Genomic DNA, 27819 nt, shown 5'->3' on the forward strand with positions numbered 1-27819 from the left:
GGCGCTGCTGCTGCTACGCATGCGCTGCTGTAGCCCGCTGCCACACGCGGCCGCTGCCCTAGCTTGGTTGTCGACGCTGCTGCAGTTGCGTCTCCATCGGCCCCAGGCACGTGGTCCCGGACAGCGCCAGACCATGACTCACAGATACCATCGCGCCACTAACAGCGCAGGATCGATGGCCACCAAATTGCCGGGTCGGCCGCTTAGTCACGTTGACGTGGCCAGGTTCGCGAGCTCCCCGAGGAACGCGTCAACGTGCTCCGGCTTCACTAACACCGACGACATGCTCACTGTGCTGTCGTCCTTATTGCCTAGCGTGCACGGCGGGCACACCACGCAGCCAGGAACCACGTTTCGGTCAGCGTACTGCATCACGCGCGCCGGCCTACCGCCGCTGTCGAGGTCTACCGTGTCGAACCCCAGGTTGTGCCAGCTGGACATGGCGAGCACGTCGTACCACCCTACCTGCGGCTGTGGTAGCTTCTCTGCCGCGCCGCCGCCGGTCGCCGTCGCCGTTGACACTGCCGGTGCTGGAGCCGAGAGACAGTATGTCCGGAGCCTTCTCCTTGGCGCGCCTGATGAGCCTGACAAGGTCCCCGATGCTGCTGGCCACAACCGCGCCTTTCATGGCCGGGACCATCTGCACGGTGAAAGCAGTTCCCGTAGTACCCGTCCCTGGCGCCGGCGTGCGCGCACATATTGCACAGGAACATGAGCGGCGCGGGTGACTCCCGGTCGCTGTCTCCCTGGGACGACGGCGACATGGCCGCGCGGGTGCGGCACTGCCAGAGGACCACCGGTCTCGGCCTTGACGCGGCGGATCAGGCTCCCGGGAACAATGACGTCGAGGTGCGCTAGGTCGTCTTGGGTCACGTGGTCCATCGTCGGCCTCTGCATGGAGACCATCGATGCAGGGAGGCCCGGGAGCGACTCGTCCCAGTGCCTGACGGGCACCACGGACGGTGGCGACACCCCACGAGCCAGCTCGCCGACGGCCTGCAGGAACTGCGCCATCCTCGCGCCGTCGGCGGCGACGTGGTTCCACGTGGCCCCGACGACGAACCCGCCGCAGGAGAACTTCGTCACCTGCACCAGCAGCAAGAGGTCGCTGGGGTAGTAGACGGCGAGGTCCTTCAGTAGATACTATGTGAAAAACGGTTTTTAGCAACGGAACAAATTTTTTATACAGTAACATGATCGGGAGCCACGAGACTAGCCGCCCCTATAAATGGAATAGTAGGGACGACCGGTGATACGAGCCGCCCCTACAAATGGATCAGATTTGTAGGGGCGGATCACTCACTAGCCGCCCTCGGTGTTGCTATTTGTAGGGGTGGCTGGTGATTGAGCCTTCCCTACAAATGCCCCACGTATAAATACCTGTGATTTGTTGGGGTGGCTCAATCACCAGCCGCCCCTACAAATGACCCACATATAAAAAACAACAGCACATTCTTTCTCCTCGGGTCACTCACTCCAACCCATGAAAGAAAGGTGGGGAGGCCTTGGGCACCTCCTAAAAATTGCTCTACTAAGGGGAAAGGTTTTGGTCTCAAATCCTTTGGTGGAGAGGTTGTAGAAGGTAAGAAAATGCTATTCCACATTTTTTTTGAAGTTTTAATGGTTGATTAGTGAGTAATTAGAGTTTTGCTTTTCTCTCTCTTCTATGGTGCTGGAGCTACTTATAAAGCAAATTAGACTCAAGTTTTGAATGTATTATGGTAAATTAGGTAGGGAAACAAGATCATACCTTTATTTGGTCCATGTTTCTTGATTTTAGTGAACAATTAGTTAGTTTTATGGATGTTTCATGTGCATGTAGATCTAGATCTAGGGTTTGATTTTTTTATTAATTTTGTTTTTATAAATTTATGTTTGATGAAATTAGACTAGGGTTTGCATGAAAGATATTGGGTAAAATATAATTGTTGCTAATTGTTGTCTTTGAAATTGTTTATTGTAATCAACAAATATGTATTTTAATTATTTATGGATAAATGGGCCATTAATTAATTTTCCTCTACCAAGGTGTGTTTGTATGCTTCATGTAATTATATTTGATTTATATTCATATATATATCTGAAGTATATACAATTATTCTCAAGTAATTATTAATTTGATTCATTTATATATATATGTGTGTGAATAAGTAATCCTTTAATGTTTGTTTCGTTGTTATTGTAAAAGATGGAGTACAGGAACTCTTGGATGTATGGTTCGTTAAGGTTCAAGGCAGGTTTTCATGAAGAGGTGGATAAATTTATTGAAGCCGCAAAGAGGCATGCAACGACGTTGACAGAGAATAAGGATACAATTATTTGTCCCTGGAAAGATTGCAAGAACCGTACGGCATGGACAAATGTGATTATCATCATATCACATTTGATTATGCGAGGATTTGTTGAGAACTACACAATGTGGATTCATCATGGTAAACGGTTATTGTTAACGATAGGATGAGGAGGAATATGACGACGAAACCCTAGAATCCCTGTCCCAATATGTAGGGTCGAGATGGCGGACTAGAGGGGGGTCAATAGACCTTTCTAAAATTAATTGCGTCGGCTAACCGAAACAAGTGCGGAATTAAGACTATCGGTCTAGCCAAGACTACACCCCTCTATCTATGTTCTCTAGCACCTTCCAAAGATACTAATTAAGCAACAAAGGTGCCGGGCTAACTAGATCTCACCTAACCAATTCTAGGAGCAAGGTCACACAAACCTATGCCACTAGCATTTTAAGCAATGAGGGAGCTCCTACACATGCTAGTAAGCAAAAGCACAAAGCCAACTAAGCTCACTAGCAATGCTCAATAACAAGGCAACCAATACAAAATTAGAGAGCACAAATACTTAGCTACACAAACTAAGCAAAGTGACTAACAAGGTTACACAAACCAAATTAGCCACGCAAGAGAGCTACTTCTATGCTACACAAGCAAGAAGGTAACTAGTGAGCTACACAAGCCAACTAATTACAAGAGCAACTACACAAGCACAATGTATATAAAAGTAATCACAAGCTTGTGTAAGGGGATTGCAAACCAACGGGAAGAACTAGGTTGACACGGTGATTTTCTCCCGAGGTTCACGTGCTTGCCAACACGCTACGTCCCCATTGTGTCGACCGCTCACTTGGTGGTTCGGCGGCTAATTGGCATCACCCGCCAAGCCCGCACGTCGGGCACCGCAAGAACCTACCCCGAAAGTGAGGGTAGCTCAATGACACGCTCAACTAGAGTTGCTCTTTGTGGCTCCCGCGGGGCAAGCATAATGCCCCTCACAAAGCTCTTCTCCAGAGCACCGCACAAGCTTCTTACGGGCTTCGACGGAGACCACCACCAAGCCGTCTAGGAGGTGGCAACCTCCAAGAGTAACAAGCACCACCGGCTTGCAACTCAATCACCTAATGCCACTCGATGCAATCTCACAATGCAACGCACTAGAATCACACTCACTCGCAATCGATTCGCACTCTTGCAAGCACAAGTGAGTTAGAGGGCATCCAAGCACTCCTACACAAGCCACATAGGCGTGAGGGTGCTAAGCGACCAGCCCAAGGCCGGCCACACACTCCTTTTATAGCCCTAAAGGCTAAACTAGCCGTTACCCCTTCACTGGGCAAAGCGTGTACTGACCGAATGCGTAGGTCATAACGACCGGACGCCAAAACCCAGCGTCCGGTCACTTACAGAGAGGTTTCAGCGACGTTTTTCAGCGACCGGACGCGTCCGGTCATCACTGACCGGACTCTTCCAGCGTCCAGTCGCTTGTGGACACGCTAAAAACACTAATCGGACGCTGGGACCGGACACGCAGGTGCTGACCGGACGCTGGAACCCAGCGTCCGGTCGTTTTTCGCGCCAGCGTCCGGTCACAGACCTTTCAGCGCTAAAACGGCTATAACTCTTAGCTCCAAACTCCGATGATCTTGGACATTTTGGAAAGCTTACTCAGAGGACTACACATCCCACATGAATTGATCCAAATAACAATGGATCAAATCAGTATTCCAATCCAAGGACCATCCTATAGTTCGGAGTACACCGAAAAACCTTTTTCTCTTCTCTAAGTTGATTTACAACAACTCTAACTTCTTCTCCTTTGCAAATATGCCAACACCATCAAGTGTGCACCACCATGTGTATGTGTGTTAGTATTTTCACAATCATTTTCCAAAGAATTAGCCACTCAATCCTAGCGATGATGCAAAGTTTGATCACTCGAGTGGCCCTAGATGACCGATATACAAACAAGTTTGCCCCTCTTGATAGTATGGCCATCTATCCTAAACCTGGTCATCAACTTCTCTACACACCTATGACCGGTGAAATGAAATGCCTTAGGTTATACCTTTGCCTTGCGCATTCCATTCCATCTCCTCCAATGTCGATGCAACACATGCACCAACATGATCAACAAATGATATGATCCACTTCATATCATCATGTGATCATATTGGTTCATCGATCCTGACTTCACTTGCTTTTCACCGTTGCCTTCGTCCATCGGCGCCAAGTCTTGCTCAAGCTTCACCGCCACGCGGTCCATCACTCCAAAGCCTCTGACTTGCCCTTCACGCTTGCAACTGGTCCATCAAGTCAAGTCTTGTCTTGATCTTCTCCACCTTGATCACATGACTCAATGTCATGTCTCATGTGCAATAAGCTCCTTCATCATCACATGTGTGAGCTTTGCAACATCTCCAAACCATTTTCACCTTCACGGCATATGTTGCTCACACATGTACTTGTGGACTAATCACCTGTGTATCTCACATAAATACAATTAGTCCATCTAGGTTGTCACTCAATTACCAAAATCACACAAGGACCTTTCAATCTCCCCCTTTTTGGTAATTGATGACAACTCTACAAAGATATGGAAATTAAGCTCTTTTGGATTCATGTTGCTTGCCCAAGCAATTTTACCATGTGTAAATAATTTTGGACAAGTACTACAAACCCAAAATGGTAGTATTAGCTCCCCCTACATATGTGCTAGAGTGTTTGATTTGAAGCTTGCACATATGCATATATTAAAATTGTGGGAGAGTAATTACTACTAAATGATGCTAAGGTGTATAGAATAAACCTTTGAAGCGTGTACCAATCGGAGTTGCACCTTTAAGTTCATCCTTGACACCATGGTTAGCTAGATATCACTTGGAAATAAAAGCACTAGATACCTTGTGAGATCAACATTAAAAGCAAGGTACTAGCATTACTTGAAAAGCATACCAAGTGTCTAGTTATCATCCTATGCATGCTAGTTATTAAATCATCATTCAAGTTCTACAACTAGCATACACTACACAAGCATGCATATTGAATTTGAAAGCTTATGCAATGTAAGCAAGCACATGAATATGCACATATCAAATGCAATCAATCAAAGTTCATGAGCTTGCTCCCCCTACTTGTGTGCTTCTCTTGTCCAAGAATTTTGATCCATCTCTTTTCTTCAATGTTGCTCCCTCTTTGTCCATGTCCATGTCCAACCTCTACTTCTTTGTGCTTTTATATCTTATCTCTCCCCCTTGTATAATCTCAATCTCAAAGCTTTCATATCTTTGTACAATCTCTCCCCCTTTGTCATCAATTTCCAAAAAAGGTGTGCTTCTCATTGATGCAAAGGTATGCATTTGGGGTAGATGGTTGAGGCTTGAATCTTGCATTTTTTATGGACATCACTTGATTGTTGGAATGACACCACTTGTAGATACCACTTGTAACTTGTACCACTTGTATATTGTGTAGGGCTTCTTGAGATACCACACATAGGATCTTTGATCTTGATATCAATTTGTGGGACACCTCCCCCTATGTGATAGCATGGGTCATCCATTTGATACACTTGAGCTCTTGTAGGTGAGGGATGCATTCTTCATTTGATGATCACTTAAAGTTGAAGATCATTTGTGGAACCATCGTCTTGCATGATTGATACCCTTTGTCATCTTTATGAGTACCACTTATAGGATATCACTTGTGAGTTGATCTAGACATCACTTGTGAATTCTTGATGAAATACTTGAGTCTAGATACCACTTGAAACAACCAAACTAGATATCCATTTGCATTGTTGTCTTGTGCTTGTACTCTTATCATTATCATGAGCTTCTAATGTTAACTTGAACTAAATTGATTTGCCTAAGCTTCCAAGTCCGGTTTAAACCAATGACAAGCTTCTTCACACCTCTTGCAAGGGTTATCTTGCCAATGTTGTACTTGTCACTTGTTAGCAATCCAAATTAAGTCAAGTAATTGGGTTCACTAGCTCATGAACAAGTTCATATACTAACCACTAGATCAATTAATCATTCAAGCAATAGTGGTAGGCTATGAATGTAAACATTTCATTTGTTATGCATGATCGTATGAAGTATGTACTATATGCACTAACCACATTCTAGTAAGGGATGAAATGATCATGCACATTACAATAATACCTTTGCTATGTTGGAGTAGAGGATAGTCATATAGATTCCAATTCATTACTCCAATAGCAATGTGAAGTCCAATTATAAGCTTGGTGAAGACCAATAGATACCATTTTGAATTCCATTCTTCACCCATATGAAATGAATACCACTTATGATCAAGTGCACTTTCTTGTTATGGTTGGCTTGCTTCATCTTTTGATCTTTACTTGCATGAGAGCATCAATGTAAGAATACCACTCGAAATATCATGACTAGCTCTCTTTTGGGTGTTGCTTATTTTTCTTGATCAACCCTTTTGATTGCTTCAACTAAGCATCTCAAATGTTCCTCAGATCACCACTTCCATGTTAGCCTTCCAAGTACCACACTTGGTTCACCTACACATAGGCGGCAAGCCCCTACACTAGGGAGAAGTGACCTCTCTCCAAAAACTATCCTTGATACTCACTTGAAATAACTTGATTGATTGATCCAAGTGATGGACTTAACTTGATGAGTAACCTTGATTCCTTCTTTAAGTCATTTTCTTTCTACCAAATGATCTCCATTCATATCTAGAACTTAAATTTCATCTTCAACTTGAGTTTAATCTTGATCTTCATCTTGAGTACCAAAGGTGTGCAAAGTACACTTCACAATCAAATGGCCTTGTACTCTTTTCTTGTCATGCTTCTAGATCATCTCAAAACCAAACTTAGGTGCCTCAATTACTTATCAACATGTTTCCAACTTGAGAACCTTTCAATCAAAGTGACTCTAGATCAACCCAACATTTGTCACTTTTCTGGCAAATTCTATACCCTTCAAAGAAATAAGCATATATCTCAAAGTACAAGTCTAAATACCACGAAATTTGGTGGAGATGTGCTTCACTTAGTTATCTAGCAGCTATAAAAATTTGATCTTCATTTGAATTCTAGATTGCTACCAGATCTCAATTCTTTCACCACTGCTACATGCTGAAAACTGCTGCACTATAGCTGACAAGAACCACTCCAAAACCGAAGCATTTCTTATCCAATACTCATGAAAATTGTACAGCATCTTATACCATAAGTCTAGAGCATGTACACTCATTTTTATGCCAATCCAATAAGTGTTGATTACTCAAACATGGCTAAGATCATAGCTAGCTCAGATTCTCAATTATAGGACGGATTTCAATAATTGAGCTATACTTCATCAAATATGAATCAGACTTGAAACTAACTTGTTTGAATACTTCCATAAGACATATATCCATTCAAATCACTTACTAAAAGTCATCTCATGAATTTATCCAACACAAATCAATCCAAACTTGACTACTAATCAATTATCCATTCAATCATCTCATAGCAAGCAACATTGCATATTTATCCAATTCAATCAACTCACATGCACCCAAATGAAATGATCAACAAGAGATATACCTTGGTTAGCTCATGATCATCCAACTAGCAAGCTTCAACTCAATTATTTGCAAGTCATCAAATATATCTAATGAATCACCAACAACTTAAATATAACACTTGTATGTTGATAGCACTTGGACTTCACTTAATTTTTACTTGGCATTGGGTTTGGATGTGCACTAGGCTTCATATCTTGACTCAACATATGATGATCAATATGAAATCAATTGAATCAAGTCTCCAATACCGATGGTACCTACAAACAATCATCCACTTTTTGATGGTACCCAAACAACTTTGGGTTCTCTCAAGTTAGAAGCAACATACTTAGGCATAACCTTAGTATGAATAGCGGGATGTTTTACAATTGCAACTAATGAGGTACCATTGCCATCCTTCCTAAGCATAGAATCATCATCAATTGAAATAGGCTTAGGAGTGTTACCTAGGGGACATGAATGTGCCATGTGTCCCCTTTCCCGGCATGAGTAGCACTTTCTCTTTGCTTAAGCCTTTTCCTCCTTGCTTATGTTGTGCTTCTCATTGCCTTGCTTCTCCTTGTTTGCTTGAGCCTTCTTCTCAAGCTTGTTTGGACTACCCAAAGCTAGGTGGCCCAATATGTCACAACTATAGTGTCGGTGTTTTGGATCAGCGGGCCCTCAATCGGCTAGTGAAAATGTACTGCGTGCCCTTAATCCTGGATGGTGATGCAAAGAGACACAAAGTTTATACTAGTTTGGGTAATAGGTGCCCTATGTCTAGTCTGAGAGAGCGATCTTGTATTCCTTGCACCGAGGTGCTCGTAGTAGGGGTTTACAAGCTGGGCGAGAGAGGGAGCTTGTCCTAGGTCTCTGCGTGGAGCGGCGTGGGCTGCTTGAGATGTTGATCTCTCGTAGTGAGGAAGAGTGTGTGTTACAGAGCATTATGTGTTGCTCGTCTGTGTGTGTCTGTGTGTCTACGTGAGTCTCTCCATGAGTGTCCGTCCCCCGTGCCCTAGAAGCGACCCTGGTCACTCCCTTTTATAGTCGAAGGGAGGTGTGGGGGCGGTACATGGATTTGCTACGTGGCATTTTGTGAGTGGAGGCGGCATGTCCGAGCCCTACAGCTTGTCACTGTGGTGGCATGGTCGATGGAGCGGTCTTGTCCTCGATGCACTGGAGCGACGCGCCGGTCACGCTTGATCCTGTGCGAGGTGGGAGCTCCTGTGATGGCTTAACGTAGGGCATGGCGCATACTATGGACGACGTGCCAGTCGCTGTATGTTGACAACATAGACAACCGAGGCCCAGTTGGTGTAGAGGCTGAACCATTGTGGGGGGCTCGGTGGGCACGAGTCTCGAGGCTACCAAGACCCCGAAGCGGATAGCCGAGGCTCAGAGGGAGCAGTTGGTCTTTGTACGTCGATTCCAAGGCTACAGGGACCCGAACATGACTCTCCACGCCGCGCTGTCCTCGGAGCAGGGGTTAGGTAGTATAGTGCAGCACGGGTGTCAGTGTGGGCACAGTGCTGAGCACAGCGGCCAGTAACCCCTGCCCCATCTTGTCTCGGATGGCATGGTGTCGATGTGACTCACGTCTTGTCAGCCACTTCGCTGTATCGAGCCATCGTTCGGCTGATATCGCGGGAGTGGTTGAACGCGTTAGTTGGACGTGACGCCCTGTTAGAGAAGTCGGTCAAGGCGGAGGTGATGGGGTTGTTGCTGAGCCGGCCTCGAGCAAAGCAGAGAATCGATACCTCATCCGAGGCCTTATGGGCAGGGCCTCGGGCGAGGCGGAGAATCGATACCTTGTCCGAGGCCTTACGGGTGGGGCCTCGAGCGAAGCGGAGAATCGATACCTCATCTGAGGCCTTACACATGGAGCCTCGAGCGAGACAGAGAATCGATACCTCATCCAAGGCCTTACGTGCGGGGCCTCGGGCGAGGCGGAGAATCGGTACCTTGTCCGAGGCCTTATGGGTGGGGCCTCGAGCGAGTTGGAGAATTAGTACCTCGTTCGAGGCCTCATGGTTGGGGCCTCGAGCGAGTCGGAGAATCAGTACCTCGTTTGAGGCCTCACGTGCTGGGCCTCGGATAAGGTGAGGGTTTGCCGGTGGTTGTCTCTTAGTTTTGATTTTTATAAGGTCTAAGTGATTTTTTTGGTTCTTGCTTAGGGGACCCCCTTTTTATGGTACCCGACGATAGCCCCCGAGCCTCGGGGAGAGTGTGAGCGCTCTTCCTAAGGTTTTGACAAGACTTGGCTTGCGGCAGCTCCTGGCGGGATGGTATTCCGTACTCGAGGCCTCGATGGGTGTGCACGAGCACACCCACCGGGTGTAGCCCCCGAGGCCCTAGAGGAGTGGATTTATTCCCCTAGGGGCTTTTCTCATGTTGAGCGAGGGGTTTTATCATGTTTGCCAAGCCCCTAGGTGCGAGTTCGGGTCGCTGGGCCTCGGCTTGGTTGCAGGAAGAGCCCCCGAACCTCTGCTCGAAGCGAGAGGACGATCAGGAGTTTCCCTATCTTTTTTGTGTGGCCCTCGCGCATTCTTTTTGTTCAGAAGGAGGGGTGGAGTATGCCAGGCTACCCTCGGTGGGTGTGAGCAGTGACACCTCTAGTGAGCTGTTATTGGGTAAGTCCAAGTGGAGGCCCATGCCCCATTCGATAGGGGTCAGCTAGCAGTCCAGAGATGCACTCCAAGAGTACCAGATGGCTTCTCTAGTGGGTCCTAGGGCCACTCGGTTGGCCCCAAGGGCTCGGTGCCTCCCTACAGTGGGATCTCATTCAGAGACCTCCCTACCGGTCTCGGACATGACTTAGGGTATCCCAAGCAATTGCTTGCTTGGGCCTCGGCTATGTATGGGCTCGCCCATAGTCATCCCTAACTCTGTTTGTCCTGAGGTGGCTGTCGAGACCCTTGGGGGCCCAACCATCGAACCCCTGGATCGTAACGGGCTCGGTGCCCTTTGTGGCGTTTGTCGAGCCCCCGAATGCAAGTTTGGGCTGCTGGGCCTCGGCTTGTTTGCAGGAAGAGCCTCCGAGCCTCTACGTGGGGCAAGAGAGCGATTAGGAGTTTCCCCGTCTTTTTTGTGCGGCCCTTGCGCATCCTTTTCATTCGGAAGGAGGGGTGGAGTATACCAGGCTACCCTCGGTGGGCGCGAGCAATGACACCTCTGGTGAGCTGTTATCGGGTAAGTCCAAGTGGAGGCCTATGCCCCATTCGATAGGGGTCGGCTAGCGGTCCAAAGACACACTCCAAAAGTACCAGAGGGATTCTCTAGTGGGTCCTAGGGCTGTTCGATTGTCCCCAGGGGCTCAGTGCCTCCCTACGGTGGGATCCCATTAAGAGACCTCTCTGCCAGTCTTGAACACGACTTAGGGCATCCCAAGCAATTGCTCGCTTGGGCCTCAACCATGTACGGGCTTGCCCATAGTCATCCCTGACTCTATTTGTCCTGGGGCGGCTATCGAGACCCTTAGGGGCCCAGCCTTCGAACCCCTAGACCGTAACGGGCTCAGTGCCCAGTTCCTTAGTCCGAAAGGAATCGGGTGGGGGATATTCCCCTCCCATTGGCTGACAACGGTGGGTGTGCCTTTTGAGGTAGTTTATCGAGGGGATGGAACAGCACCTGCCGTCACTATGGTCAGACGTGACGCGACGTCTGCGAATGGGATGTTACTGTGTGTGCGCGGTTAATAAGGAAATGGTGGACACGTGGGCGTTTTAGTTGGATCTAGATTAACTGCGCTAGATTTGAGGGAAACTTCCCTGGTTTCATCACCTGTCCATTTTGCCCTCTTCCCCCATAAATATGTGATGAGCCTTGCCCCGCCCCTCCTTACCTTGCCTGCCTGGGTTCACCCCTTTCTGCCCTCGAGCGGTTGCTAAGAATAGAGGAAGAGAGCGCCAGGGAGAAGGGAGAAGGGGGAGGAAAGGCGAGAGAGAGAGAGAGAGGGCTACCTTACCATCGTAGCCGCATTCTCCACCGCACCCATGGCCGGCGGTGCTGTTGTTGTCCAGGTGGATCCTTGGGGTTTGTCCGACATGTCTACGGTGATGCTGCAGTCGCTTGTCGATGATGGCCTCCTCCACCCGGTTACCGACCCCAACAGATCGGAGTGGAGTGCTCTGGGGCTGAGCCAGAGCTAAGGCCATGCGACGGCTACATCATGAGCTTCATGGCCTTCCATGAGCATGGTCTCGGCCTACCGACGGACCGGTTCATGCGGGTGCTCCTGCATTACTACGGCGTAGAGCTCCACAACTTCAACCCTAACTCCATCGCGCAGGTGGCCATCTTCGTTGCCATCTTCAAGGGGTACCTGGGCATCACCCCCACTAGGAGCTGTGGCTCCACCTCTTTTGGGCGGGGCTCACCACCAAGCCGGTAGGCACGGCGGGCACGCGGAAGGCGATGAGGGCCGACGGCTGCACTATCCAAGTGCGCCAAGACCGGCAGCCCCTCTACATCCTGGCCCAGCTCGTGTCGTCCAACCGTTGCTGGTACAATAGCTAGTTCTACCTCCACAATGATGACGGTGGACTTCTCCCCTATATCGGGCAGGTCATGGAGAGCCAGCCGGAGAAGTGGAGGTACGGCGTCCCGATGGCTGATCAGCCCAAGCTACGGCCGCTCCTAGAGGCGCTGGAGAGGCTGCGCAGCCGCAGCCTTACGGCGGCTGTGGTCGTGGTGGCCTTCCACCGCCAGAGGCTACTGCCGCTGATGGCTCAGCGGCAATGCCTGTTCGAGATGACACTGGATGAGCCGATCAATGGTGTCCGGTTGTCCGCCGTCGCCCTCTCCGATGAGGAGATTTTATGTCGGGTGAGAGAGACGGTGGAGGGGCGGCTGAGGAGCAGCGGTCTGACCCCGTTCTTGATGTGCCCATCGCGGGGGTACATCTCTCTGGTGAGTCATGCGCCGCTATGGCCCCCGAGGCCTCCTTGCTCCTTACATCTTCGATCTGTTCCCTTATGTGTGTTTGCCATTTCTGCAGGGGATGAGGGATGTGCGAGCCTCCCCACCGCCCATTCCCAAGGACGCAGAGTGGCGGGCGGCGAATAGGGCGCATGCCGAGGCATACAAGGAGCGGAAGGACGCCGAGGAGACAAGGCACAAGAGGAAGAGCCTCGAGTGCGACGAGCTAGTGAAACATCGCCGGCAGCAGAGGCATGATGGTCTCCCGGTGGAGCCATCCCCGTCACCATCGTCGACAGATTCTTTGAATGATGACGATGAGAGTGAGGTAGGACGGGGTTCTCTAGACCATCTCCCTGACGTCAGGGGGACTGCGCTCAGGGCATTGGTGAGTGGCCCGGCGTTTCTAGGAGGAGGAGGAGAGAATGCCTCGGGGCTGGCAATCGCCCGCCCTGGGGCCAAGGCCGACACGCCCGAGGCATGGGCATTAGGGAAGCGCGCCATCAGCCCGATGGGCTCAATGGCAGAGGTGGAGCGGGTGACGGCGGGGGCGACCCAACAGCCCCCACGGAGGGTCGAGGGGGCATTAGAGTCTGGCGAGGGCCGACTAGCACCGGCGAACACAGGGGCTGTGCCACCGCTATCGCCACCGCTGTTGCAAAGGACGAGGGATGCAGTGTGGAAGCTATTGTGTCCCCATTCAAGGTAAGTGTTTTGTCAATGGATTTTGCGGCGTCTTCCACTCATTCTTTGGCCGTATGCTGACCTCGTGGGTTCTTTGCCTTCAGCTGAAAGTGTCAGGCAGAAGCGCCCACCTTGGCACCATGTAAGGCGCTCAAGGTGAGCACCAGCTCCACCGCCCGATGGGTGGTGGAGGCACAAGCCACCATACAGCATGGTGCGGCGTCGGCCAGGGCCAACCCGGAGGAGCCAATCGCCCAAGGAGAGGCTACCGAGGCAGCCACGGAGCAAGCGGGGGAGGAGGCGCTTATGCCCCGCGAGGCTGAGGCCCACGAGTCAGATGAAGCCAAGGCGCCCTTGGTTGCTAAGGCCACCGAGGGCGAGGCTGAGGCCCCTAGGACCTCCGAGGCCAAAGTGGCAGAGGCCAGGGCTCCCAGGACCACAGAGGCCGAGGTAGTGGAGGCCAGAGCTCTCGGGACCACCGAGGCCGATGCGGTAGAGGCCAGCGTGGGCGCGACAAAGCCGGTGGCCTAGGATATAGAGATGGAGGCAGGGCAAGCTTCAGTACCGCCCCTGGTCCAAGACCCGCTGCCATCATAGGGGAGCGCCCAGGAGATGGAGGTCCATTTGATCTCCTCTGATGATACTTCCCGGGGGAAGGAGGTGGTGGATGCCGAGGCGGCCAGCACCACGGAGCAGCTAGCTCCGACCTCTAATGAGGGGAGCTCGGCCCTCGTTTGGGTACAACCTAAGCCCCACGGGTGGGATAGCCCACATGCCTTGTGGTGGAGCCAGGACGACCCTGAGGGGGAGCCTCTGTTCGCCCTTGAGGATGCAACCGAGGGGGCCACTGGGTCTCCTTCGAGCAATTCTACCGTTTGGCGAAGCAGTCGCTATAGACAGCACTATCTGTCATGGCTGATGACCTGCCCAACGTTGCCCAGGTATGCGCCTTCTTTTCTTGTGCTGTGTCATCTTTTCCTGAGTTTTCTCATAGTGCTTGATGTCTGTTCTGCCTTTCTAGGAGCTTGAGGCTCGGTCCCTCGGGAAGTCATTGTTTCTCCGGTGGGAGAGGGGCATCTGGGACCAGCTCCGGCAGCAGAAGGACCTACTCGCCAATGCTAATGAGCTTCTGTCAGTGCAGAGCATGGAGGTGGATGACCTTCGCCTTTGCTGTGCTGACATGAAGGCCAAGGCAACCATGGCTCAGGAGCAGGCCACCCCTTTGGTGGCGTGGATCAAGGAGCTGGAAGAGAAGCTGACCCGGGTGGCCGGTGAGCGAGACACCTTCAGGTCCTAGGCCGAACAAGTGGAGGCCTCTACCAAGGCCATCGCTGGACAGCTGGGGGTAGAGCAGGGCACACACCTACTAACAAAAGGTGCCCTGGCGGAGGCCCTCAAGGTGGCTGAGGCCTCTCGGGTCGAGGCCTTAGCCTAGAAGGAAAAGGCCGAGGGTGAGTCCCATTGAGCCACGCCTCTTGTTTTATTTGTTTTTCTTGCATTTGACCCCTGACTCCCTAATGCGACGCAGAGCTAGAGAGGGAGGCTTCTAGGGTGGCCGAGGCCTCTCGGGTTGAGGTCAAAAACTGGAGGGAGAAAGCCGGGGGTGAGTCTCGTTGGCTTGCGCCCCTATTTGGCTTGTTTTTCTTTTGTGCTTAACCCCATCCCACCTGTCTTTGCACAGGGTTAGAGAAGGAGGTCACCCAGGCAACTGAGGCCTCCGTCGTAGTGCAGGCGGTGCTCGAGGTCGAGATCCGGGAGCACAATGCGCTGCACGGCGCCACCTGTACCACCTACGAGGCCTTGGAGGTCGGGGGGGGGGGGGTCGAGTCTAGCAGCTCCCTCAGGAGCCATCTGATCACGTTGAGTGGCCGAGTCCACGAGTGGCTCTGGGGGGCACAACATATGGGCGTCAGTGTGCCCTGGCCGTCGTCTCCTCGCACTATGCCAACATCGACCTCGAGGCCGTCAGCGATGGTTACATCGTGGCTGAGGACGATGAGAGGGCAGAGGAGGAGGTCATGGAGCTGGTGGAGGTGGCTGAGGCCCCTAGCATGGCACTGGCCAAGCTGTTTGAAGAGGAGGTGGTTCCTCCTACGCCGTCCGCCGACACTGGCGACCCTGAGCTTTGACCTGGGCCAAAGGGGCCATGTAAATAGATTAGGACTTATATTATTGTATTTTAACGCTTGTGTCCATCGAGCCCTTTTTGAAGTACTTATGTGTATACGCTTTTTAATCATTTTTATTGTATTTCTGAGCCTCTGCCCTCTGTCTCATCTTTGAACATATCACTTGCAAAAAACTTGCTCAGAGCCTAAGCTGCCCCTCGGGCAAAAGGTGGTAAGGGAGTTGCCGTAGCCCAGAGGCGTAGGCCATCTCATGGCTCGGCCAGCCTTTTGGCCCTGAGACAGACTTTTGGTCCTTAGGTTTTTTACAATCAATTTGCTAGAGTACGCGAGAGAGTTTGGCGTAATTTTTTTCGAAAAATGACTAAAAACGGTGACTGGGACTTAGGGGGGGAGTCCCCCCTTCTAGCCCTAAGGGAGGCTCGGTTCTGTAGAGGCAGAGCCAAGTCTTGTTCGAGTGCTGTGGTGGGCACCTCTGCAGAGGCGGAGCCAAGTCTCCCTTATAGCGTTATCGTAACGACGATCCCCATCGATGGGCTCGGGGGGTTTCTCAAAAAATTATAACAACTAAAGAACGCTTCTTTATCGTATTTTGAGAAACAAAGTATACAATGCTTGGAAATTTAAGGGTAGAAGCGACATAGCTATTCTATGTTCCAAGCATTGGTGAGGATGTCACCCTTCTCGTTGGCTAGCTTGTAGGTCCTGGGCTTTAGCACTTGGGCAATGATGTATGGCCCTTCCCATGGCAGGGTCAGCTTGTGGCGGCCCTTATTGCTCTGCCTCAGTCTCAACACCAGGTCGCCCACCTTTAGGTCTCGGCTTCGAATGTGCCGGGCTTGGTAGCATCGTAGGGCTTGCTGGTACTTGGCTGAGTGTAGCAGCGCAACATCTCGGGCTTCCTCCAGTTGGTCGAGGGCGTCCTCACGGGCAGTGCGGTTGCTTTGCTTGTTGTAGGCCTGTTGCCTCGGGGAGCCATACTCCAGGTCAGTGGGGAGGATGGCCTCGACTCCATAGACTAGGAAGAATGGTGTGAACCCCATGGCTTGGCTCAGAGTGTTCCTCAGGCTCCAGATGACTTACGGGAGTTCGGCAAGCCATTTCTTGCCAAATTTCTTCAACCGGTTGTATATTCTTGGCTTGAGGCCCTGTAGGATCATGCCGACGGCACGTTCTACTTGGCCATTTGTCCTAGGGTGTCCTATGGCCGACCAGGCCATATGGATGTGGTGGTTGTCGCAGAACATCAGGAACTTGTGGCTGGTGAATTGTGTCCCATTGTTAGTGATGATGGTGTTTGGAACCCCGAACCTGTGGATGATATCAGTGAAGAACAGCACCGCTTGCTCAGATTTGATTCGAGTGATCGGACGAGCCTCGATCCACTTGGAGAACTTATCGATCGCTACCAGCAAATGGGTATAGCCCCCGGGGGCCTTCTGCAAAGGCCCAACCATGTCCAGCCCTCATACAGCAAATGGCCATGTAATGGGGATGGTTTGGAGGGCTTGAGCCGGGAGGTGTGTCTGCCGTGCATAGTACTGGCATCCCTCGTAGGAGCATACTAGCTTGGTGGCGTCAGCAACCGCCGTTGGCCAATAGAACCCTTGGTGAAAGACATTTACGATGAGCGTCCGAGGCACTACATGGTGCCCGCAGGCTCCCGTGTGCAAGTCCCAAAGTAGGGCTTGGCCAGCCTCGATGGTGATGCATCATTGGAGGATGCCAGATGGGCCTACCTTGGGTCATTGCGGCAACGTAGAGTAAGAGGGCCTTGCCCTTGGTTGGTGGCATTAGGACTAGAGGATTGGTGAGCAGTGCCTTGTGCTAGGTGAGGGCTTCCTTGGCCTCGGGGGTCCAAGAAAAGCGTTTGGATTTTCTCAAGAGGCGGTACAGGGGCAAGCCTTTTTTGCCAAGGCGCAAGATGAAGCGGCTCAGGGCTGCAAGGCATCCCATAACCCTCTGCACTCCCTTGAGGTCTTGACTTGGTCCCATGTTGGTCACGGCCAAGATCTTCTCTGGGTTGGCCTTGATGTCGCGCTCTGAGACTATGAATCCCAAGAGCATGCCTTGGGGGACCCCAAAGACACACTTCTCAGGGTTGAGCTTGATGCCCTTCTCTCTGAGGCATTTGAAGGCTATCTCCAGGTCATCGATGAGATCACTAGCTTTTCTGGACTTGACCATGATGTCGTCCACGTAGGCCTCGATGGTTCGCTCGATGTGCTCGCCAAAGACCTAGGTCATGCATCGCTGGTATGTGGCCCCTATGTTTCTGAGGCCGAACGACATAGTTACATAGCAGTACATGCCGAATGGGGTGATGAAAGAAGTCACGAGCTAGTCGGATTCTTTCATCTTAATTTGATGGTAACCGGAATATGCATCAAGGAAAGATAGGGTTTCGCATCCCGCAGTGGAGTCAATGAATTGGTCGATTCAAGGTAATGGGAAGGGGACTTTCGGACATGCTTTATTCAAACCGGTGTAGTCTACACACATCCTCCACTTCCCTTTTTTCTTCTTAACTAATACAGGATTAGCTAACCACTCTAGATGGGACACTTCCTTGATGAATCCGACCACCAAAAGCTTCTACACCTCCTCACCGATGGCCCTGTGCTTTTCCTCATCGAATCGGTGTAGGCGCTGCTTCACCGGTCTAGAGCCAGCCTAGATGTCCAAGGTGTGCTCGGCGACCTCCCTCGGTATGCTCAGCATGTCCGAGGGACTCCACGCGAATACATCAGCATTCACGCAGAGAAAGTCGACGAGCATGGCTTCCTATTTGCCATCGAGGGTGGCACTGATCCTTAGCGCCTGGTCGTTGGAACAGGTGGGGTCGACCGGGATGAGCTTGACGGCCTCTACAGGCTCGAAAGCCCTAGCACGACGCTTGGCATCGGGTGCCTCGCTACCAAGTCGGTCGAGGTTGACAATGAGGGTCTTGGCTTCCATGAGAGCCTCGGCGTACTCGATGCATTCAATGTCGTAGTCATACGCATGCTCGTACATGGACTCAACAGTGATGACACCATTGGGGCCCGACATCTTGAGCTTGAGGTAGGTGTAGTTGGGGATCGCCATGAACTTGACGTAGCATGGGCGCCCTAGGATGGCATGATAGGTCCCCTTGAACCCAACCACCTCGAAAGTGAGAACCTTCTTGCGGTAGTTGGAGGGAGTGCCGAAGCAGATGGGCAAGTCGATGTGCCTGAGGGGTCACGTGCGTTTCCCTAGCATGATGCCATGGAAGGGCACGGCATCGCCTCAGAGCCGTGACTGGTTGAGCCCCAGGAGTTCTAGGGTGTTGGCGTAGAGGATGTTGAGACCGCTGCCTCCGTCCATCAACACCTTGGTGAGCCGAGTGTTGCCAATGATCAGGTCAACGACAAGTGGGTACTACCTAGGGTTTGGGACATAATCAGGGTGGTCATCTCGATTAAAGGTGGTCGCCTCCCAAGACCAGTCGAGGTACCGGGGAGTGGCCACCTTAACCGAGAAGACCTCCTGGTGTTCCTTCTTTCGCTGACGTGCCATGAGGCATGCTAAAGGCCCGCCAAAGATCATGAAGGCATTGTACACCTCGAGGAACCCATCGTCCTTGTCGTTGTCCCTATCGCCAACATCCTTCCTCTTGGCATCATAGTTAGGGAGCCCGAGCTTGGCGTAGTAATGCCGGAGCATGGTGCACTCTTCGAGGGTGTGCTTCACTGGGCTCTGGTGGTAAGGGCAGGTCTTCTTAAGCATGTCGTCGAAGAGCCTAGGGCCTCTAGCGGGGCCTTAGGGATTCTTGCGATCTGTGGCTATGACTAGACCGGCCTCGAGGACCTCCTGCTTCCCCTGGCGACCCTTTTTCTTTTTCTTGGGGGAGGTGGGGGGCTGAGGCCTTAGGGGCCTCGTCCCTCCACTTCCCCTTGGCATTGTTGTCGGGGAAGATGGCCCCGACAACCTCTTCACCCGAGGCAAAGTTGGTGGCAATGTCGAGGAGCGCGGCCACTGAGATTGGCATGTTCTGGCCTAACTCTCGGACCAGGTCTCGGCAGGAGGTGTCGGAGAGGAACGCCTGGACAATTTCTGAGTCGCCGATGCTGGGCAACTCGGTGCATTGCTTGGAGAAGTGTCGGATGAAGTCTTAGAGAGACTCGTCCAGCATCTAGCGACAACTCTTGAGGTCCCAGGAGTTCCTAGGGCGCACATATATACCCTAGAAATTCCCGACGAAGACCTTTACCAAGTCGTGCCAGTTGTGGATCTGCAAGGGAGGGAGGTGTTTGAGCCAGGCTCACGCTGGGTCTAACAAGAACAAGGGGAGGTTGCGGATAATGAGCAGGTCATCGTCCGTGCCACCTAGATGACAAGCTAGGCGATAATCGGCCAGCCACAGCTCAGGGTTGGTCTCGTTGCTATACTTTGAGAGGTTGGCTGGTTGTCGAAACCAGGCTGGAAAGTGAGTGCCGTGAATGGCCTTGCTAAAGACTCAAGGGCCAGGTGGCCTAGGAGAAGGACTGCGGTCCTCCCCACTATCGTAGCGACCGCCTTGGTGTGGGTGGTAGCCTCGGGTGGGCCCATCATTGTCGTGGCACCGTCATCTACTAACCACATCGTGGTCGCCTTGTGCCTCGCGTCGATCGCCAAGGCAGTCATGCATCGAGGGGGCATTGTTGGCTGTCGATGCCTGAGCAGGCTCGGGACAAACCGAGGCCTCTCTTTCCTACCGAGGCGATGCCACGGGTAGTTCCGAGGCGCCCCCGCGCCGTCGAGAGGTGGAACTTTCGGCCTACTGTACCACGACAGTCTTGAGGAGGTCTCGAAGCTCGCCGTGGACCCATCACCCCTCTGAGGTAGAGGGCTCGAGCATTGTCTAGAGTAGCATCACCACTGCCACGATGTTCTAGCTAGCATGATTGAAGATAGGGGGTTGCTCCCCCTTCGTTATTGTTGATGCAGTGGTTGACGTCGCGAGCCCTCCGCTAGGCTGCTCCGCTATCACCGTGACCCCGCTGCTCTTGCTCGAGAGTGTCTTGGAGCTGCTGCAGAAGGAGTTAGTCTTGTTTGACCTTGGCCTGAAGCTCACGGAGCTGCTCTAGGTCAAGGCATCAGAGTTCCTCAGGGGCAAGGTTCTCGTTCCACGTCGCCCGGGGCTCAACGCGTGGTGGTGTGGTGTCGCCTGCCCCCTTGTGGGGTGGGGAGCGATTGCCTACCCCTTCGTCCTCATTCTTGCTCTCAGCATCCTGAGCTCGACATTGAAGCACTCACAAGTGGGGTCGTAAATGCCTTCATCATTGGAGTCGGTGTAGCCGAGGCAGTAGTCGCTCGTGGCCATGAAGCGGCGCATGGCTTTAGGGTCATGAAGCCTAGAGAAGTCTACTCCAGCCCACACCTCATCCTCCTCTAAGGAGTCAGCATGGGTGTGGGTCAAGGTTGTGGCGTCGAGGTTGAGGGCAAAACATTGGTGGCATCCTGGGGTTCTACGTGAGCAGAAGCGTAGGCGAAAGCGTAGGTGGCAGCGGCATTGCCCAACCCGAAGGGGTATGGAGATGGTGTCGTCGCCTGGCTCTGCTCCACCGGAGTTGACTTCTCAGGAGGTGGCAGGGCAGAGCTTGATGAAGGGGCGTCGCTGCGTGCCACCGGCGTTTTTCCCCTGCCTAGGCTTAAGCTGGATAGGTCCCCAGCCAGGGACTCTATGCCAATAGCCGGGTATGGGGTACTGGCGGAGCACAGTGCGTCATCCTAAGCTTGTGCAGTGTCAGGGTGGTCCTGCCCGTGTCGCGCCTAGCGAGCACGACGAGAGCGGTGGCCCGAGCGTCGCCTGCACCTAGGCTACTGGTGCGTGATGTCATCATTGGTCGGTGGGGCTCTAGGTGTGAGGAGTACCATATCGTACTCATGTCCTAGAGACATGAACTCTAGGCTCCCAAACCAGATCACTGTGCCAAGACGTAGTGGTCACATGGGGTCTGCCATCTGGAACTTGTTGGGATGATTAAGCTGACACGCAGTAGCCCCCTACCTGGCACGCCAACTATTAGTGTTTTGGACCAGCAGTCCCTCAACCGGCTAGTGAAAATGTACTACATGCCCCTAATCCCGGATGGTGATGCAAAGAGACAAAAGGTTTACACTGGTTCGGGCAATAGGTGCCCTACGTCTAATCTGAGAGAGCGATCTTGTATTCCTTGCACCAAGGTGCTCGTAGTAGGGGTTTACAAGCTGGACGAGAGAGGGAGCTTGTCCCAGGTCTCTACATGGAGTGGCGTGGGCTGCTTGAGATGTTGATCTCTCACAGTGAGGAAGAGTGTGTGTTATAGAGCATTATGCGTTGCTTGTCTGTGTGTGTCTGTGCATCTACGTGAGTCTCTCCGTGAGTGTCCATCCCCCCTCCCCTAGAAGCGACCCTGGTCACTCCCTTTTATAGTCAAAGGGAGGTGCGGGGGCGGTACATGGATTTGCTATGTGGCGTTTTGTGAGCAGAGGCGGCATGTCCGAGCCCTACAGCTTGTCACTGTGGCGACATGGTCGATGGAGCGGTCTTGTCCTCGATGCACTAGAGCGATGCGCCGGTCACGCCTGATCCTATGCGACATGGGAGCTCCTATGATGGCTTGACGTAGGGCATGGCGCATAGTATGGACGATGTGTTGGTCACTATATGTTGACAACATAGAGAGCCAAGGCCCAGTTGGTGCAGAGGCTGAACCATTGTGGGGGGCTCGGTGGGCACGAGTCTCAAGGCTACCGAGACCCCGAAGCGGATAGCCAAGGCTCAGAGGGAGTAGTTGGTCTTTGTACATCGATTCCGAGGCTACAGGGACCCGGACATGACTCTCCATGTCGTGCTATCCTCGGAGTAGGGGTTAGGCAGTATAGTGCAGCACGGGTGTCAGTCGTGGGCATAGTGCCGAGCATAGCGGCCGATAACCCCTGCCCCATCCTATCCTAGATGGCATGGCATCGATGTGACTCATGTCTCGTCAGCCACTTCGCTGTATCGAGCCGTCATTCGGCTGATGTCATGGGAGTGGTTGAACGCGTTAGTTGGACATGATGTCCTGTCAGAGAAGTCAGTCAAGGCAGAGGCGATGGGGTTGTTGCCGAGCCAGCCTCAAGCAAAGCGGAGAATCAATACCTCGTCTGAGGCCTTACGGGTAGGGCCTCGGGTGAGGCGGAGAATCGGTACCTCATCCAAGGCCTTACGGGCGAGGCCTCGGGTGAGGCAGAGAATTGATACCTCATCCAAGGCCTTACGCGTGGAGCCTCGGGCGAGACGGAGAATCGATACCTCGTCCAAGGCCTTACGTGTGGGGCCTCGGGCGAGGCGAAGAATCGGTACCTCGTCCGAGGCCTTGCGGGCGAGGCCTCGAGCGAGTCGAAGAATCAGTACCTCGTTCGAGGCCTCATGGTTGGGGCCTCGAGTGAGTCGGAGAATCAGTACCTCGTCTGAGGCCTCACGTGCTGAGCCTCGGATAAGGTGAGGGTTTGCCGGTGGTTGTCTCTTAGTTTCGATTTTTATAAGGTCTAAGCGATTTTTTTGGTTCTTGCTTAGGGGACCCCTTTTTATGGTACCTGACATATAGCATCTCATGTGAGCAATCTTCTCCATTTTCTCTTCTTTGTTCTTGCTCATTTGCTTTACATCTTGATTCATCCTTGGACGCAATGCTCTTTCTCTTGCTTTTCCACCCCTTCTAGTTTTCTTCTTCTTTATCATCAAATCACCATCTTCATGGTTGATCTTGATTTGCTCTTGGGGTGTATTCTCTTGCTCAACTTGTGGCTTTGGTTGAGGCTCTTCTAGTTGCTTCACCAATTGCTTGGTTGGGCACATTGAGGTAAGGTGACCCCAAGTGCGGCACTTGAAGCACTTCACATGCTTGAGCCTCTCTTCTTCCTTTATCTTTTTGAGCTTCTCAATGTTAGGGCAACCATTTGCAAGGTGTCCCGCTTCATGACACCGGTAGCACATGGTATGAGAGAGCTTTCTTTGTTGTAGCTTCTTCATCTTTCTTTCTCTCTTTTTTTCGCCCTTTGTCATCTTCTTGAAGCCGAGGCCACACTTGTCACCCTAGTTTCTTTGAGTCTTCAACATGTGCTCAAAGGTGACTTTTGAGTTGTAGCACCTCTCTAACTTGTTGCTCAATTTCTTCACTTCATTTTTGAGCTTATTGTTCTCTTTCAAAAAGTTAGTCTCACAAGACATAGAAGTAGGACAAGCATCTATTTGTGAAGAACATGGCATTTCTAATAAATCATCACAAGAGGTGGATATATGCTTCTTGCCTATATCACAAGGGTTAGCAACAATATGTGATTGATCAATTGACCCATGTGATGAGCTCTCACTAGTTTTAGTTTTTCCATTAGAAATCTCCATAGTGAGAAAAGCATGGTCTTGTACCATGTTATCATGAGCAACACTAAGTTCCTCATGAGCCAATTTGAGCTCCTCATGTGAACAAGTAGTAACATAAAGTAGATGCTTTTGTTGTTTACATGTGTTCTTTAGAAAAGAGTTTTTATTTTTCAATTTCTCAGTTTTAGCCATCTCTTTTTCTAAAACTTTGATCATGCAACCATATCTATCTAGAAGCTCCTCATAAGAATCAAGATCAATCATATTTGCATTAGATACCTTAGTGTCACCTTGTGACATGAAGCAATGTGATGTAGTTGGAGAGCTTGAAGAAACATCACTATCATACCCCAAGCATGATCCATCATTGTCACCATCAAGTGTGCATGGAGTAGCATCATCATTGGCATCACTTGTGGCATCATCATCAATCTTGTCAAGTGATCTTGTGATATGATCATTATCATCATCACTTGACCATGAGGTGGAGCAATCTTTCTCAATCACCACATTGTGATTATGCTCGACACACTCATGCGCCTCCTTCTTGGGCTCATCATCATCATTAGAGACCGTCCCATACTTCTCATTTAGATAACTCCAAATCTCATGGGCGGTCTTCATGTCAATGATCTCTCCAAAGATGTTATCATGCAAGGATCTATACATGATGTTAGTAGCTTGGGTGTCAAGATCTAGGCATTTCTCTTGTGCTTGAGTTAGATTATCTTCATCCAACACATGAGAAAAGCCTACATCTACCATCCACCACATTTGAGGGCAAATAAACTTAAAATTGCATATCATCCAATTTTTCCATCGTGTAAAGTGTGTGCCATCAAAAATGTGTGGACAATCAACATCTAGCCCATAAGCCGCCATCCTCTTGGGTCGGTGAAGACCACAAATGAGAGACCAAGCTCTAATACCACTTGTAGGGTCGAGATGGTGGACTAGAGGGGGGGGGTGAATAGTCCTTTCTAAAATTAATTGCGTCGGCTAACCAAAACAAGTGCGGAATTAAGACTATTGGTCTAGCCAAGACTACACCCCTCTATCTATGTTCTCTAGATCCTTCCAAAGATACTAATTAAGCAACAAAGGTGCCGGGCTAACTAGAGCTCACCTAACCAATTCTAGAAGCAAGGTCACACAAACCTATGCCACTAGTATTTCAAGCAATGAGGGAGCTCCTACACATGCTAGTAAGCAAAAGCACAAAGCCAACTAAGCTCACTAGCAATGCTCAATAACAAGGCAACCAATGCCAAATTAGAGAGTGCAAATACTTAGCTACACAAACTAAGCAAAGTGACTAACAAGGTTACACAAACTAAATTAGCCATGCAAGGGAGCTACTTCTATGCTACACAAGCAAGAAGGTAACTAGTGAGCTACACAAGCCAACTAATTACAAGAGCAACTACACAAGCACAATGTATATAAAAGTAATCACAAGCTTGTGTAAGGGGATTGCAAACCAACAGGAAAAACTAGGTTGACACGGTGATTTTCTCCCGAGGTTCATGTGCTTGCCAACACGCTATGTCCCCGTTGTGTCGACCGCTCACTTGGTGGTTCGGCGGCTAATTGGCATCACCCGCCAAGCCCGCACGTTGGGTACTGCAAGAACCTACCCCAAAAGTGAGGGTAGCTCAATGACACGCTCAACTAGAGTTGCTCTTCGCGGCTCCCACGGAGCGAGCACAATGCCCCTCATAAAGCTCTTCTCCGGAGCACCGCACAAGCTTCTTGCGGGCTTCGACGGAGACCACCACCAAGCCATCTAGGAGGTGGCAACCTCCAAGAGTAACAAGCACCACCGGCTTGCAACTCAATCACCTAATGCCACTCAATGCAATCTCACAATGCAACGCACTAGAATCACACTCACTCGCAATCGATTCGCACTCTTGCAAGCACAAGTGAGTTAGAGGGCATCCAAGCACTCCTACACAAGCCACATAGGTGTGAGGGTGCTAAGCGACCAGCCCAAGGCCAGCCACACACTCCTTTTATAGCCCCAAGGGCAAAACTAGCCGTTACCCCTTCACTGGACAAAGCACGTACTGACCGGACGCTGAAACCCAGCGTCCTGTCACTTACAGAGAGGTTCCAGCGACGTTTTTCAGCGACCGGACGCGTCCGGTCATCACTGACCAGACTCTCCCAGCGTCCAGTCGCTTCTGGACACACTAAAAACACTGACCAGACGCTAGGACCAGATGCGCAGGTGCTGACCAGACGCTGGAACCCAGCGTCCGGTCGTTTTTCGCGTCGGCGTCCGGTCATAGACCTTTCAGCGCTAAAACGGCTATAACTCTTAGCTCCGAACTCCGATTTCGATGATCTTGGACATTTTGGAAAGCTTACTCAAAGGACTACACATACTACATGAATACTTGATCCAAATCACAATGGATAAAATCAGTATTCCAATCCAAGGACCATCCTATAGTTCGGAGTACACCGAAAACATTTTTCTCTTCTCTAAGTTGATTTACAACAACTCTAACTTCTTCTCCTTTATAAATGTGCCAACACCACCAAGTGTGCACCACCATGTTTATGTGTGTTAGTATTTTCACAATCATTTTCTAAAGAATTAGCCACTCAACTTGCCATGCCACTCAATCCTAGCAACAATGCAAAGTTTGATCACTCGAGTGGCACTAGATGACCGATATGCAAACAAGTTTGCCCCTCTTGATAGTACGGCCATCTATCCTAAACCCGGTCATCAACTTCTCTACACACCTATGACCGGTGAAATGAAATGCCCTAGGTTATACCTTTGCCTTGCGCATTCCATTCCATCTCCTCCAATGTCGATGCAACACATGCACCAACATGATCAACAATGATATGATCCACTTCATATCATCATGTGATCATATTGGTTCATCAATCTTGACTTCACTTGCTTTTCACCGTTGCCTTCGTCCATTGGCGCCAAGTCTTGCTCAAGCTTCACCGCCACATGGTCCATCGCTCCAAAGCCTCCGACTTGCCCTTCACACTTGCAACCGGTCCATCAAGTCAAGTCTTGTCTTAATCTTCTCCACCTTGATCACATGACTCAATGTCATGTCTCATGTGCAATAAGCTCCTTCATCATCACATGTGTGAGCTTTGCAACATCTCCAAACCATTTTCACCTTCACGGCATATGTTGCTCACACACATGTACTTGTGGACTAATCACCTGTGTATCTCACATATACACAATTAGTCCATCTAGGTTGTCACTCAATTACCAAAACCACACAAGGACCTTTCACAATATTTAGTAGAGCTTGATGCACGAATGGATTCTGAGTTTGGTAATGAACAAGGTGGTGATGCTGGTGGTTGGGATGGTAACGACGAAGGTGGTGCCAATAATGATGGTGGAGTACGTGTCGGGGATGAAGATGATTTGGAGGACATGATTCGAGCCCTTGGACCAGTGATTTTACTAAAGAGCCCGAAAGGTCTAGAAAATTTAGAAAGGGTGACAAAAGCATCGAAGGAGACTATGTATGGTGTTGAAAAGGGTTGTCCGACACATTGAACATTGCCATGTTTTGTGCTTGAGCTACTCATTCTGAAGGCTAAGTACAGCTAGTTAGACTGTAGTTTCAATGATCTATTGTGTCTCTTGTCATGGGTGCTGCCACAACCATACTCAGTTCCCGCCAACACATACTAAGCGAAGAAGGTCATAAGTCCATTGATAATGGGGGTTGAAAAAATCCATGTATGCCCCAACCACTGTATACTTTTTTGTGGCAAAACGTTCAAGTCATTGGATAAATGTCCCCGGTATGGGGCCAGCCGGTACAAGAACAATGACCTTTACGGTGGGGACGAAGCCTCTATGGGGAAAATTAGGAATAAGAAGGGTACAAAAAAGGTGGTACAAGAATCTTAGCCCCTA

General features: G+C 50.6%; 2 protein-coding genes across 2 annotated transcripts; one reads left to right on the forward strand and one right to left on the reverse strand.

Moving 5' to 3' along the window:
- Window positions 1-207: 207 nt before the first annotated feature.
- Window positions 208-11865, reverse strand: LOC136465285 (acyl transferase 15-like). Its single transcript, XM_066464083.1, has 3 exons — window positions 11785-11865; window positions 670-1143; window positions 208-621 (listed from the first exon to the last, which is right to left on the reverse strand). The coding sequence occupies exons 1-3, from the start codon at window positions 11863-11865 to the stop codon at window positions 208-210; spliced, it is 969 nt and encodes a 322-aa protein (XP_066320180.1).
- Window positions 11866-12386: 521 nt separating this feature from the next.
- LOC136465286 (uncharacterized) lies at window positions 12387-13952 on the forward strand. The gene is made up of 3 exons (XM_066464084.1): window positions 12387-12728; window positions 12817-13368; window positions 13539-13952. Exons 1-3 carry the CDS (start codon window positions 12387-12389, stop codon window positions 13950-13952), a joined length of 1308 nt encoding a protein of 435 aa, XP_066320181.1.
- Window positions 13953-27819: the final 13867 nt, after the last annotated feature.

The sequence above is a fragment of the Miscanthus floridulus genome, chromosome 7, assembly GCF_019320115.1.
Source record: "Miscanthus floridulus cultivar M001 chromosome 7, ASM1932011v1, whole genome shotgun sequence".
In the NCBI taxonomy this organism is placed as follows: domain Eukaryota; kingdom Viridiplantae; phylum Streptophyta; class Magnoliopsida; order Poales; family Poaceae; genus Miscanthus; species Miscanthus floridulus.